The sequence below is a fragment of the Trichoplusia ni genome, chromosome 6 (assembly GCF_003590095.1).
Source record: "Trichoplusia ni isolate ovarian cell line Hi5 chromosome 6, tn1, whole genome shotgun sequence".
Classification (NCBI taxonomy): Eukaryota; Metazoa; Arthropoda; class Insecta; order Lepidoptera; family Noctuidae; genus Trichoplusia; species Trichoplusia ni.
This window is the reverse complement of record NC_039483.1, coordinates 9,863,219-9,879,831: the sequence shown is the minus strand read 5'-3', so window position 1 is coordinate 9,879,831 and position 16,613 is coordinate 9,863,219. Positions and strand designations below refer to the sequence as shown.

General features: G+C 34.8%; 1 protein-coding gene across 3 annotated transcripts in view; it reads left to right on the top strand.

Moving 5' to 3' along the window:
- LOC113494840 overlaps positions 1–15,867 on the top strand; it is a 57,444-nt gene extending 41,577 nt beyond the window's left edge. Inside the window, exons 2-5 of one of the 3 annotated variants that reach the window (XM_026873340.1) lie at positions 7,241–7,282; positions 8,419–8,579; positions 9,565–9,740; positions 11,055–15,867. In XM_026873340.1, coding sequence (XP_026729141.1) covers positions 7,243–7,282; positions 8,419–8,579; positions 9,565–9,740; positions 11,055–11,382 — 705 coding nt within the window. In that variant the 5' untranslated portion in view covers positions 7,241–7,242 and the 3' untranslated portion in view covers positions 11,383–15,867. Of the gene's footprint in view, positions 1–7,240; positions 7,283–8,394; positions 8,580–9,564; positions 9,741–11,054 lie in introns of all 3 variants that reach the window. The other 2 variants (XM_026873339.1, XM_026873338.1) reach the window with 2 other exon arrangements.
- Positions 15,868–16,613: the final 746 nt, after the last annotated feature.

Sequence of the window (16,613 nt, the reverse complement as noted above, 5' to 3'; positions counted from 1 at the left end):
ACTTTACTCATGGAAAATGTGTAATTAACTTGACAAAGAACATCAGTTCGGTAAATTATTTCGTACCTACTAGCGGGTATCTAATATCTGTCTCTATCTGTAAGTGCTGTCTATAAAACATTGCCTTAATAATTAATATTTCACGATTATCATTATTGTGTATTTGTAATAGCACAAATTTTCGGTAATTTTTTATAGTTAAGAATAAGGTCCATGGGGAAAATACTGGGTGTAGTGGGGAAGTGGGACAAGTTCTGCCGTTTTAACTAAGAGCTGTATTGTTGTCGTTCTTTGAAGAATCACTACGGACTTTAGGGCTTTGTACAAAATTGTGTACGAAGTGCTCATTTGTATAATGATGTCTTCGAATAGAAAATAAATTCACATTCCGTGTTTACAAAAACGTGTTGGTTTTGTTATCACACATATCTACGGCGAACTCACTTTTGCAAGAAACTTATTTATTCAAAAGAAGACAAAAATATACTATTCAGGAAGATATGATATTAACATCTAAGTATGTTGACAAAAATAATATAACAAACAAATAACGAAAAAAATGTATAATATTAACAAACAATAATTAATAGCTCTGAAGTTTCAGCGATAGGCACAGATTAAAGAAAATGACAAATTTTAATTATGTATTCCAGTCGATGCGTTATTATAAGTTACCAGGGACGCATGAAGTGCTGAGAGTGTTCTCCAACCCGAGTATTTTCCTAATGCGAGCTATATAGATGTATTTATATGTATACTCTGTCGCCTGGATGTCTAGACAAAGCTAGCTTCGTGTTGTATTTGTGAGTGAGAGACAAACTGATGAACTCTATTCGTGCACGTTTCCGTTAACTAAAGATACTATATTGGTGACAGTATTATTTTGTAAAAACTAAAATAATTATTATAAATTATCATATTTTAGAAGTTTAAAGTTTAATAGTGCATTATAAAATGTTATTGTAATGTTAAATATTTATATTCTTCCCATTGTATGTGAACTGCCGAAACGTAAACTATACTTAAATATTGACGCCGTTCACTATTGTTAGTCGTTTCTTAAATAATTTAATGATGTTAAATATGAAGGACTTAGTATACAACATAAGTATACACTAACTCTACAATACTAAACTATCTCCAGCTCTGATAATGCATTATTAAACGAATTATATCGTAAAGTTTAAATAATAAATTACTTTATTGTAAACAACATTCTAATGCACATATGATAGCGCAAAATATAGTGTTTGCACACCTTAATTATGAAATTTCTTGTGCCTATACTTTTATATTTAGGTATTTTTGATAGGATAATTCAATTGATATATTCGGCTGTAAGTGTCACTTGTAAATAACATGCTGTCATACTTCGATGTCCTCTAAATAAACAACAATGCCTTCGAAAGTGATCACAAAAGTTTAGTCTTACACGATTTTAACGAAATTATAGCATATATATAATCTGTGCATGAGGAAAGCGAAAGAGTGTTCACACATGAAGACGCTTTGCTGAAAGCTTGAACGTTGAAGGAATCGAATTTTAAATCTGCATTCGAAAACATAGAGATGAACGAATGACAATGCTGCAAGGAGGTGTCAAATGTAAATTTTCTCATCGAATTTATTGCATTGCTGCCAAGTACCTCTGCCGTGATAGACCATATCTATTTAATAAATATCAGTGAAAGTTCATGTTGGCGTGACGAGTGATACGTCTTTCTTTATCTTCGTCTATTTTCAGATTTAGCTTACAATAAAACCTTTTCGAACAAAAAGATTTAAGTAATGTTCATAAATTCGATGATAAATTTTTGTGGTTCACATAATGACTGGCTGGATACATTGAAACGTTACATGTATAAGCGTAACTTACTTTTAAATGGTTGAGATCCAAAGTTTGAGTGTATTCGGTAAGTTTGTACGAACCATAAGTAAAACGTGCAGCGTACTGTCAGGTTCATGTAAGTTGGTGTTTCCATATACTTGTGATTTATGAACTAGTTCATAATTTGTAGTTCGTTTCGTTTGTCCAAATGTTTTGGTGTCGTGTTAAGCTCAAAACGTGTTAGTTGTGATTTTTTTATGTCATTTCGGTGTCGTGAGAGATTTTTATGAACGCTTTTGCGCATTTATTATACTATACACTCGTAATGCACTTTATGTATTTAAATCAATTCTAGTGACGTGGTTTTGTTGATATAGAGCACAAATACATTGTTTAATTCACATCCAGAATACCTACACAGCAATCAGAAACGTACCTAATAGTGATTTTTGAACGATTTTCGGTGACACATATACTTAGATCATTTTAAAGCGACTTATCATGCCTTCGTTTGTAACCCTTTACAAAATAGTTGTCATTTTATAAATGAGTAAACATTTACCAGTTTTTTTCGTCACAAAGTGATATTTAAATATACCTACCTATATTAGATATTCTGAATTACCTAAATATCCAGTATTTTTTCTAAAAGAATAATGATCGTTACTAGTTTGTGATTGGTAGATTACACAATACAATTTTGTCTTCTCGATACAAATTTTAAAACAAATTAAGTAGTGTTTACGAAATTCTTTTCGACTTAGACAACTTGTATTAAAATTTATATAAAATAGTTTTCTGTAAACGAAGTAATTTTATATAAAACCTTTTTGAAATCCTTCAGCGGTTTTTCTGCGGGGGAGCGATGTCGTCCCGAGCTCATTATAAATTCCTGCTTTAGTAGCAGTAATTACCTCATAAATCAGAGCATAGAAGTATATTTACAGTAATCAGAGTTTATTACCAATTAGCCGTGAAGTTATGAAGGCTAAGGCGCTCCCCCGCAGCATACCGATTTTATCTCGAAATCATTGATCATTCCACTTTAGGCAAATATAATTTATTCCACTCTATTTATTACACATTTATTATTAAATAAAGTAATTATTATATAATCTTTTGTGTTTAATTTTGCATCTAAATGCTTATATCTGAAAGGCGCTTACCTTCAGCGGCATTAAGCCAATATGATTTATTAAATATTCAAGCTTGTACTACCGATTCCTGTTCAATAATAATTTGAGATCGGAATCTACTGTCACGTTTCCCTAGCACGTTTGGTGACACGTCACAAACAAAAAACGATCGGACGCAACACATCAATAAAAATAAAGACAACATTATGAGTTGTCTATAACGTAACATGTCAGAAGCAATAAGGGAATAAGGATGTACGAGAGGAATTTTATGTGACCCTAGTATCGGCCGCATATTGTATTTGTGAGTCATGGGATGAGTCGGCTGAACGGACGCCATCTTCCCAACTGTAACGGCTTGCCGAACATCGCTTGGAAGGGGTGAAAGTAGATGACGTCAGCCTTATGTTTTCCTGGTATCTGAAAGGTTGGCCAGTTAAGTAACTTCGTTGTTCATAAAACAGTTTGACAATGGCTGGCTATTCTTTATTTTTTTCGGCACAAAAATATATAATTGAACTATGGTTAAAGGAATAATATAAGAAAAAAACATTTTTTTTTTCACTATAGAAGAACATAGAATTAAACAAACACCAGAAACCCAGGAGAGAGTAAAGCAAGAATTGAATAATACAGATAATTCTGTTGTTCTCTTTCCATTGATACCTACTTATCTAGCTACGGTAAAAATAGAAATAACTTGAAGCCCTCTAAAGACTACGTCGTAACGTTTCAACTCAAAATTCTTGCCTGGTATGGTAACTTTTAAATATTTACTCTTTGTACAAAGACTCCTTTCCTTCTTAACCTCTTGTCCTTCCTGTCTGTCTTTTTCAATTTCAGGTAATTTGTTATTACAACAAAAAATGTTTCGAATACAAATCGTTACGAGTTTTTAATCAAGACGCCTAATTGCTAAAAGTACTTCAAGTATTGAACGTACCCGGTTGAGATGAATGAAAACCATAATTTTAATTGTGTAGTTAGTCGGCAAGAGTAATAATTCATTAGTTGGCGAGTTGCCTAAGTTTGACTTTACATGCTATCCTTTCAATTCTAATAGGTCTATAATTTCGTGTAGAAAGAGTTGTCTACAATAGTAATGTAGAGATATGTGCATTCAAATTAATGTCTTACTATAAAAACTTAACATAACGATAACAAATACCGATAGAATAATAAAACAACTAAGAAAAAGTACAAAAAGCAGAATGTTTGTTTCCTTTTATGGCCTACATAAGTAGAAAGAACAATATCTGACGTCCCAAAACTTCCCAATACAATAATTTGTTATGAAAGTCCCCTGTAGACATAAATACAGCATTATCACGGCATCGCTGAAGGGTTGTGCTTAACTGTCAATATCCTGCGCGGAACGAGGCGGCGGCTGATGAATGGCCCACAAGTGGTTACCAACAAACGTATTGTGAGGTATATATTGTGACAATTATTGGTATATCGTATATACAGGGGAAGAGCTGATGTAATGTGCTTTTTTGTGATATCCGAAAATTGGCTTTCATTAAGTTTTAGGTGAATATTTTTTGACTTCAATTAGTTTCGCTTTTAAAGTGCTTAGATTTTAGGTGATTTTTTATAGGAATATGTACTCTTCAAATTATAGTATTACTCTACTGATAAAAGGTAAAGGATCTATTTATTCCAAATACTGAATTCTTAAAACGCCGAATGAGCTAGTGTGAGGATTAATGCTCAGACATTCTTTATAAAGGAAAAAGTCTATGCCCAGTAGTGTGATGTACATAGAAAGATAATTGTCAAGCTAACATAACTACTCATAGGCCCTAACATCATCATCATCAATGTACCATTCATTGATTTCGACAAATCAGTATTATCTGCGACAGTAGTAAGATAACCGAAAAGCAATAGGCGCTCGTAACCGCTTAGCGACAGATCGCCAGTCTAAGCGGTTGCCTAGCAACGCTAAAAGCTCAGTAATCCGATATACAGTGCAGGACATACATCCACTCACAGATGATGGCTCATAGACTATATGAGTAAGCCCGTTTTGGCAGACACTGTAAATATCTGAATTGGCTAGATACACAGACACCCACATCTCATTCTATAATGTAACTAGCTGACCCAGCAAACGTTGTTTTGCCTAATATTTTTTTTTTCAGCTGTATGTATTTTTAATGCCACATAAAAAAAACTAAAACAAAAAATTACGTCCAAAACAAAAAAAAATTTAGTGTGAGCAACCCTTATCACTTAGGGGTTTCAAAAATAGATGTTGTCCTATTCTCAGACCTATCTAATATGTATACAAAATTTCATAAAAATCAGTCGAACCGTTTCCGAAGAGTACGGTAACTAACATCGTGACACGGGAATTTTATATATTAGAAGAAGAAGATAAATAACATGTACGGTTATTAATTAATTCTTTTAAAAGCAAACCATGGCGCTACTTAGAATAGAATGACATGGAAAGCGAGCGTTGTTTTATATCCGAAATCGATTAATTGTTTTGTTAATTATTTATTTTTTAATTGTCATGATTGTGTCGACTCCGGTAAGGTCTGAAACCAGTAGGGCTATCCCGATATCCATTATACGCATAAATAAACCGTTATAACCGAAAAAAAAACCGTCACAAAAAACATAATTTTAAGTACGATTCATTTCTAGAAAGTAGAATAAAAGTATTTCTCTAACTTCTTTATGTTTAAAGTATCTACTCATATCTATCAGCCACTTACAATTTCTGAAGCCCTAAACATGTTCTGCCATGTCATGTTAAACCACATTATTTATGTTGGGATGTCACGATAAATATCACATGCGCGTAAGAAATGACTCGCGGGTGAAGTAACAACTTTTATTCCACAATTGGATGAATATTATCACGCCATTCGATAGTCATGTAAGCAGAGTGTACATTAGCTTCATAAGGAACGCAAGAAAGTTAAAAAAAATAGAAGTATCTTGAGGTTTTGGTCATAGACTTGTTGGTTCATCTTACACATCTTATGACTAAGCACATCACACGAAAGAAAAACGGCGACTCATTTATCCATAGCGAGGACTCGATCACAAATATTTTCAACCGGGGGAACATAAACATCTAACATTTCAAAAAACATAAATATAGTAGGATCTTGTTGTACGTGACTTGACCCATTTTCCAGCAATTTTCTCTAATGTCGCTAGCTTTTCTGGTGCCCTGGTACCTTGCTCATTCTATTTCGGGCTGTGAGGCGAACAGGAAGCGTGCTAATTGCCCCCATCGATTAGTTTACGATAATAAATATGAACAGGAACTCGCTAAAGAGTTGCGAGCCTTCGATGATTTAGTACTCCGGTTTATATTGTAAAAGGAAATTGTTTGTTTACGTTCGTGGAATACCAAACAAACACATTGTTTATGTAATACAAAAATACATATGCTGAAATCAAGATTACCATCCTGAACTTTATGATTACCCGAATGTCAATAAACTCAGGCTTTTGCCCAGCAGTAGGCTATTTATGGCTGATAATGATAATAACATCGACTTTTTCAATACCTCCAAATTGTTACCCTCAAATTCCTCCTCAAATAAAAAAAAATAGAAATAGTTCGGACTATCTCTAACACTATCTAATATCACGTATTATTTCTATCTTTATCTGTAAAATCAACAAAATTGAAAATCGTGTTTGGTTTACTGCACAAAATACGATTTTCCTTGTAAGTACAATTCTGTAATATTGTGAATTCGCTTCAAGGAACAACGCAGTACGGAAACAAACATCACGAGCACACGATCGAACTCAAAATATAATCGAACTAGCTGAGAAACAAGGAAAACATTTCGTTTATTTTACTTAGATCTGGGAACGGTTGTAAATCCTTTGCTTCCTAATATCCTGGTACTAAAAATACGGTTAACGTTGATTCGATAGAAGTTTTGACTAAGTTAAAAAAAAGACCAAAGTGTGCTTCGGTCATTTGGATCACAATACAATACAATTCTAGGTATCACAGAATATTAAAAATCTTACGTAAAGCTTAAGAACAATGACAGTGCAATCATCAGAAATGCAGAAGTTTTATGTCACAAGGTTACTACTAACAATATCACTTACGGTACAAGTCTTATTTCAATTGCCCATATATTATTATTTTTCCGTTGCACAATAAAGAGAATTTATGCTACATTACATCCGTGCATCGTAAAGCGAGTTTTATTGATAATTTTTACGAGACGCTCGACTTTACTGTTTGGTACCCTGAAGTCTTTTCATATCAAATTGTTTGTTACAGATATGCTCCAGTCGTTACTACAGCCAAGGGATAATCAACGGTGTAAGTGTCATTAACGATTATTTTAGAGAAGGAGTTGTATTCGAATTTCAAAAGCTCTGATAAATATATTTTTTAAATAAAAATAAATGTAATAGAACGCCGACCCGCAAAAGAGTTAAAGTAAAAAGGTTGCATAAGCCTCATGCTATTGAAGTAAATAGAAAAAATCCGCCCATAAAGGGTTTGGAAATCGAATACAACCCCTTCTGAAACTAAGGGGAGAAAGTTGTCGATGTTATACGTTTTCCTAATAATAAAAACATTGCGAAAGTTTGCGTGGCTGTTTGATGTAAGAGTTTTGAAAGCTTTGCTGGTTGTGTTATTAATAACTAATCGTTAGTCGTTGGAGTAGAAGTATGTGCCTTAAGAAAGTCGGTGTAAGAACGCTGCACGGTAGGTGCTTCATATAATATAGAAATTTCCATTGAATTTTCGTCCTAGTTACGATGTTGTCAGGGGAACAATACATCAAAAGGCGTATCAGTATTGTATGCCCCGAGCGCCCATCCTTTCTACTAAACGTAAATAAACAGATTTACGTCCTTTTAGTTGATTTATGTTGAGAAACTGAAGTATAGTCGACTGCACGTCAGTGACACTTTGATGTTATCAGCATTTGAAAGAGGTTACATGCAATTTCGATCAATTTTTGTCATTGACTTACAGTAGACTGTGCCAGGACATAGGATCACTCTGAAACTACCATAATTATACTCATACTACTCCATCGTACATTCCATGTATCATGTTGATCAGTATTTATCGTGCATTGCTTCTCCACTTCTCATAACAATTCATTCACGATCCTCATAAACAGTTTACGCTTATCGATGAGCTTTCCATTTCAATGACCTCTATATAACAGGGTATCATGAAACAGGACTTCAAAAGTAATTCTGTGTGGAGTAGGTGCTGATGTGTGAGTAACTGGCTTACTGTGAGGTCCCAATGTTAAGCTTACCGCAGTTGAGACAAAGACGTTTATGTGCATGAGAGCTGATGTTTGATAACTATGTTATATGTGCCCACAAACATGGAGGAGGCCCGTGTTTAAAAGTTTAACTTCTAAACATGGGCCTCCTTCCTGCTGGTGAAGGGTTGTTGTTGTACAGCGAAGATGATTGGTGCTATGCCAGCGGTGGCTGTTCGCCATGAGAGACGTCGCGCGGAGAAGAGGGGTGGAGGGGGGCGGCGGCCGTCGCAGCTGCCGCTGCAGCTGGGGCGCGCGCCCGACACCGAGGCCACGCCCTCGCCCGACCACCACCGCCTGAGAAACGAGCTCTACGTCTGCGGGAAGGTGGGCTCTCTCTTATATTACCATAAACCATCGCCCAGCAGTGCATGCTTCACATTGCCTCCAAACATTCTCCGATATAGACTGTCTAAACTTGCTAACACAGTAAACTCCGATCGTTGTTTCAAATTCACTCGCTACGAGGTCACGCAGTGTATGACGCTGTAACGAGGTTTTGAGATGTGACTAAACTAACAATACGACGATACAAAAAAAAACTGTCATCATGAAATAGGTGATAAGCCACCAAAAGTTAGTTACCGTAGACGGAAAACCAATTATTGTCGTCCCATTTTCTTCCCACATATCCTTAACGTAGTTTATAGTTGGTAAATCATATGTTAATAGCAGGGACATTTCGTTTTTGAATGCCACATCCAACAATATGTCGTTTAACTTAGTTGGCTCATTTATCATCATTATTTGAACCAGATAAAACTTTGAATAGCCCTCCAGAGATTAATCACTCAGTAGTACTACTTTAAGCATTACATTCAATTTCATCTCATAAGTTAATTATAGCTTTAGGATAAGGCTAGACTGTTGTTGAAGAAAAGAAGATTTGTTCAAGAAATACCGTTACTCTCTTTCTGACGCAGTTGGGTAAAAAGGACATTAGAGGCTTTTATAATACGGGTTCTTTTGAACCTCTGTCGCCAGCGATGAACGCGGCAGAATTTTGCCGCGTGATACTAAGTGCACTAACAACTAACAAGGTAACTAACACCCTGCATGATGTCATCCCTCTCTTGTGTGTTGTGTCTCAGTCATCCTTGTCTTTCTTATAGATAGAGATATTTATATGGATTATGCTACTGATCTAAGGAGTGTTTAACAAGCACATTCAGTATGATCTGTATAAATATTCTCTTTACTTAAAGGTACTGCTCTATCCTTCCTTCTTCTATCCAAACGTGTTTCGGTGTTAAATATAGAGGAGCTGAATGTTTCAACACTAGCCCTTAAAGTATTTTTCAAATGTTGATAGTATGCGCAGGTGGCAGCCCTGCACGCGGTGGTGGGTTCCCTGCTGCTAGGGATAGTGGTGTTGGTGGTGGGGCTGGTGCAGCTGTCGCCGGGGGCGGAGGCTGCTCAGCATCGCTATTATCTGATGGGAGCTGGCGCCGCGCTGGTAGGGGCAGGTGTACTTGGAGCTGTTCTACGGTGAGTACTAGGCTCACAGAATTAGAAGATTGTTCATACAATTAAATGCTATAAAGCAAGTTGATGTAGAAGGCATCAAGCTCGTAATTATGTCACATTTCTGTTAATAGTCATCTTTTCAATTTAATTTATTTCAGTAATACAAAGTTCAAGGTTGAGTGAACGTTGCAATTAACCGTGGTAAACCAAAGCCCTAATACTAGGAATAACCACGTCATTGTTAATTGATTATGTTTTAACAGTTGACATTTAAAGGTTGTGATATCGATCGCTTTAATAAAGTTAATAAATGTTTCTAGGAAAAGCTCTTTGATTCATAGAAACTAATAATCAAATGGCAATTTATAATGAAGTTTTAAAAAATAACTTTTTTTTTGCAATTCGTTGAACAAATTAAAGTATCTATTTCGATGAAAACGCAGTTAACTTTATTTTCCCCAAACGTTTTACACTGAAGGGATCTCAAGTAAATTGTGTTCACTTAGATTAATTAACGATAAACCAACCCGACCAATTAGGAAATAAAATACATCGGAGTAGCAACGGTTTTATTTCTACTGCGATACTGGTACCAGGTAAACATGATTTAGAAGAGGCTTATGTCCTTCCTTTTAGTAGGCAATTTCTAATTGAGAATGTACTTTCGTATATTAGTTTCATATCTTTGATTGGTAAGCGTTTTAAATATTTTGTCGCTATTGTGTACATTTTTTATCTACTGAGTCGTAAGCCATATTCCCAAAACGAATTTGGTAGTTCCTGAAAATTTTCCGTCCGTTCCAGGAAAGGTTCTAAAGATAAGAAAGTTATTACAGTGTCGTTCGTTTGAAACACTTTCTTTTCATGTTTGCCTGGTATCAGAAACGCCCTGACATTTATGTGATTGATGGGACGTGTTCGTGTCTTTACGGTGTTTTTGGCAAGTTTTATAAGATCATCATTTATGAAAGGATATATCGGACATCGAATTATTATTAAAATTGCAAGCCATAGAGGTTTGCAATTTGGTTGGGTTAATTTGATTGATCTAAGGTGAACTATTTATTCACTGCCAAACAACGAAGCAACCGCGTGGAAATTAACTTATAATCATGCCTATTTTTACTCGCATTGATTATAACATAATTGTTTCGTATAAATAATTTAGACCAAATAAAGTATGACACATAAAAGAACCGTGACCCAACCCTATTTTTGGTTTCGTTAAACGTTGTACTACGTGAACTTAACGCGGTTCTAAACGTGATATTTAATTAGTGTCCAGCAAATGTATCATATTGACGTAAACATTAATCTTAAAATATAAATTTTCAGATGCATTTGCCTGCACTGGTACAATCGGAAATTCCGCCAGGAAAACGAAGAGGACCCAGAGCCGACGACCCACAAGAACGGAGTGAGCGTGGTGGAGAGCGGCCATGACCACAAGGGCGGGCACCACGAGCATAAGGGGCACGACCACAAGGCCGGCCACGAGCAGAAAGGGCACGAGCAGAAGGGACACGAGCATAAAGTGCACGAGAAGGCAGGACATGAGCACAAGCCTGCAGACAAGGAGCACAAGCCGAAGCTGAAGGCGCAGGCCAGCGTGGGCCGTGACGTGGACCTCATCAAGCAGCCGTCAGCCACCAGCGACACCTAAGCTAAGCCCGACCACTAGTTACGTAACTTAAGCGTTAACCGTGTACCGTCGCTCGTGAGAGGCGTGTGTGTCACATCACCACTCCTATACACGCTGATGTCGCGCCAGTGTTGGTTGTTCACTCGATATATCTGTGTCTGTACTGAAGACGCTTGTCTACTTCGCCATCAATGATTACTATCTGTATCCAGTTTATCGGCAGTCAGTTTAAAACTGTGTTCAGATTTTCAAGCAAGTCAGAACTTTGTGTTTACATCTCCAAGTATAAATATGAAGTCGTACTTTAATTTAGTTTTCATAAAAGTAACTTAATTAATTAGTTAAGCGTGTTCTACGCCGCATGTACTTAACAGTCGCGTTTTCAAAATAGTCTGTACAGTTGAGTTGGCGGCGCGCTGACGTCAAACAAACCGTTACAATACAACAACACGAAAGTGTTATATCTTTACAATTACATTGGAAACTACGCGGTTTATTTTGCTCTGACATCATTTACCACCTAGAGTTAAGTAGAGTACTAAACGTTACTTAATTACATGTACCTAGATCTACGAGTGTAAACGTCTATAAAGAATGAATTTGTAAAGTGTTTCGAAGTCACTCTGTTCGGTGGTCCGCGGCTGTAATGCGAGGCTCACTGTATTATCAAGTTTCAACGCATTATTGTACATTCGCCAACTTTTCCTCATTAACGTTGTTTAAGTATTACTTCCAGTCTGTCGTCACGTATCCCCTAAATGTAATTTATCTTGTACATATTTTGTAATGTGTCTACATAATTATTGTCTTTTGTATTTAATAATATATATACAATGTTAGTCACATATCATTTATATTAGGACCTACCATTTACTCTCACGTAGCCATCACCAAAACATTTAATTTTGAAAAACGTTTACTTGCTTCATTTTTTATGATTCGTCAAAATTATAGATTGAAACTATTTATCATTTCTAAGTAATATATTTTTGAAAAATTTACAACCTGAACTCAAAATTATCGTATTACTCTTGTAAAACATTTATTTTTAGTGACCCTATAAACAAAATTTCTGAATAAAAGCAATCGGTTTAAATTAACAATTAAACATTCTAAAGCCTTACCGTCCGAACAAAGAGGATTTAATTAATTGAACAAATAAAGCTGGGTTTTTAATAAACATTTACTTAAATAGAATTTATAACTATATACAACACATGATGTATGACCATGTACTATTTATATAGTTGTCTCTAATGCATGCAGGTAGGATAACGGAGCTTAGAATCGAATTGAGACTAGTGAACCTTTGGTAAGAGCCCCTCGCACCTCACTGTAGTCACTCTAGAGCTGCACTGGGGCCCGCCGGGCCTCGCTCACAATGCTACTTATGTTCACGTGTACAACAGTGCCATACCCGTACCCAAGCAAGACATAACGATTTTAAAAATATCTTCCAGTAATTTACAAAACTGACTAGCGTTATACCTTATCTCCTTCATTAATATAACATCATCAATGGATATTTCTCAACTATTCTTTTACTTCTCTTCTTAAAATTCTTGTGACACTTGTAGACACGAACTATGTGTAGACATCACCTTTAAAGGATGTCCTTTCTTCAATTAAGATCGATTGTATCTTAGTAGATTAACAATTACATAACATTTTAATCATTATAATGAATATTAAAACAATATCAATTCAATAGCTGTTCGTATATTATACATTTGATGTTGTGTATCGATGTTCTATGATTAACGAGGATATATAATAGACCAATGTATCATGTAAATGTAATATCAGTATAGTTAGTGTGGATTGTGGAATCATACTCATGTCACTTCACCGTATCTCATTAGGGACTTAATATGTTTGTTTCGATAATTTAGAGAAACCTTGAAATTTTTACCCTAAGAGACTGAAAAGAGTGTTCTAAAATAAATTTCAATGAAATCATTGTTCAATTGGTTCTGTTGATTTCCCTTCTGCCGTGTAATAGTTTGGTAACCATTTACACAACCTGTTTTGCTTTCTTTCAATTATCAAGGTTTGAATTCATTGCCATCTTGGGGTCCAATGTCTGGTCCAGTTAAAACATGTATGTAATTGGATTGTGAATGCTAATTAATTTTAAAGGAAAGCCATGTTGATTAACTCAATCATTTTCTCAAAAGTGTTTAGTTGTTAAGTATTATTTTATTTCTAATGATACTCGTATTATTTAGGATTGTAGGACATCGGCCGTCCTAGATAAGTGACATTACTGTTGTCGTAATCCTTTGAAACATTGTCTCTAATGAGTAAAATGAAATTTCTTTTCGATAAGTCACGTGAATCGTACCTTCAGAAGTTACGACTTTAGAAATGTCACCTGTTTACGGGGTAATGTGTAAAATGTTAGCTGTATGTATGAAAAACTCGATTCATACATTTTTGTGTCGGCTTTGAGTATACAGTTCTTACGCTGTTTTTAACCGGTTCGTATACATGACTTACAAATGTCATGTCAGTTGGTTTCGAGTCTGTAACATATAAAATGTATGAGCTGACGTCACTTGAGCACAAGTACTGTTTCTCCTGAACATCGAAAGTACTTTGAATGTGGTGGAGTATTGTTACTTATTATTTGATTAGTAGTTATTATGAAGACATTGTGTGTTGTACTGGTATCAATGTTTACTGAATGTTTATTTAATTAAGTTGTGGGACCGACTGGCGAACTCTTCTGGGTGAAGGTACCAGGGGACCAGTGGGTAAGGAAGATAAATCTTTGACATGAGCCTCACTAAAGCTATCTGCTGAATAAACGAAATTTGGATGATCATCCTTAAAGAGCCCTTACTCTATGATACCCTGGTACGTGGTATAGTGCACGCCAGTCGTCCTCACAAAATATTCCATATAAAATGATATTATTACGTTCGTCAATGTGTTAGAATAAGAACAAATTAGTGTATTGTAATATAACTGGTAATTATAGTCTTAAAGATATTATATTATTTTAAATCTACATTCTTAGCTTTGGCGTCTAATTTCCGCATTAGAAATGTTGCCAAAAAATATTTATTTATTACACGCTTATCGTATTTGATCGACAAAATGTTTATAGTCCTTTAATAACGTGTAAACCATCGTCTTTTGAAAATACACCCATATTTGAAAAGAAATACTGTATTTCCTTAACAATACGATCGACGAAGAAACTCAAGTTGATAATCCGAAGCATTTTGCTCGATCAAAACATTCATTAATCATAGCCGAATTATAGTTGTTATAAAATTTTATATATTTATAAATTCCGTTAAGCTATTAGCCATTTGGTTAAATAAATTGCCGTGCCAAAGTTAACGTGGTCTGACCATATGAATTTAATAGAAAAATTGTAACATTTATTTTAATGATAAGCTTCATATTATTAATTATCGGGAATTGAGATTTGAAAGGTGATTTAAAATACAGAACGTTATGTTTCTGTTTATTCTGCAAATTTAATGAGACCAGCTTAGTTGATGAGTTCTGATCTTCTTAAGAAGCGATAATTTGTTAACAGATTGCAGAATGACCGTCAACAGAAAATACGTAATTAATTAATTGTGTTTAGTTCATTACAATTATGTATCCGTCACGGATTTATTTAGAGAATTAGGTTATTATTTTGATAGTACTTTTATATCTTTATTAAAGTATTTATTACGCCATAGATAGAGAATGCTATGCTATATATAATGTTCAGTATGTAGAGGTGTACTCGGACTGGTCGCAGTCCCTCTAGTTTCCTTCGGCGTCCGCGCATCGTATGAGACATTCCGCAAGCTTTGTATGTTTCTATTAATGGCCGTATTATAAACATGTAACATTGTGACATATTGGTTAGTTAGTGTCTAGGGTATAACAATATATTATCATTAACATACATATGTAATTAATGTAACCATATCCGTTGTTATGACACGGCATATATCTGTTCTCGACTAGACCCCACTTTAGGGGTTTACTCCTGAATCCCTACACTTTTAATCCCCACACCTAAGCTCTATTCACTGTGATAAAATAATTGTAAGAATTAAAATAAAATATAAATTTTAAAAATCAATATAAAACGTTTGTATAATTTTTCTATACTTCCGTCGTTTACGGCAGATTTTTCGATTGTCGAATGAAAAATTTTATAAACTTTAATAATATCACAGTGAATAAAATATTTAATTCTATGCCTATTGTCCAAATACCATTTAAATTAATTTTGTTAAATTCTATTTCTGTTTTGATTTTTGGGGTCAGTTATGTTCGTAAGAAGGAACATTTTAATTATTATGGTTTCCCTTAAACTGGCCTCGCGCGATTATCCCACGTCTTAATAAAAATCTTACACTTTAATGTTGATTTTAACGTATTGACGTGTTTTATATTATCGTATATTATGATATATTTTAATTTATCACGACTGTGCTGTTTTATATCTCATATATTTTATACCGATGTCTCTAAATAAAATGTGAAGATGATTCAGGTCTTTTAATGTCTGTCCTATTCTCTATACCACCTACCTGCTTCCCCGATCCTGGTACCTTGTTCATAGTCTCTAGTTGGTTCTGAATATATTATAGTCAAGCATCCGCGATAGCTACGCCATAGGGTTCGAACCACAAATGTATACTTAATCAGTTCTAGAAGATGTGTGGATCTTTACGATATCTTCCAAAGATACAGCAATCTTATAGTTCCTTAACATTACAAAAACTATGATTGCGACAGTAGCGTAAAAGGTTTATCAATTGAGGAAATACCTCCTTAACTACCTAGGAACCTACATATTTACCTTAATACTAAGCTACTGATTCCTGTAGCTTTTAGTATGTGCTCCTGTCAGAGTTCATTTACGGCAAAAGCAAAATCAAAAGCGACATCATGAAAGGCTCAAGAGCAATAAATTATAAATTGCATTAGTTTGTGCTGTAAATAAAAAAAAATTAAATATCCACATATTTACAAAGTACTGAAAAAACATAAGTTTAACGATTCAAATCATTCACAAAACAAAATCAAAAATATAGATTCTACTTTTCTATTCCGTGATTTGCAGTCTTCATACTCTTCATCAAAGGAAACATTGTGAGAAATGCGACACACAGCGACATCTGTTAATTTCGTGACGAACATAATCGTAACGTATAAACCACAGTTTCTCGACTAAACACTAGATGGCGCTGCCTGTACAAATCTTTGTTCTCTATAATCTGTTTCAGTTT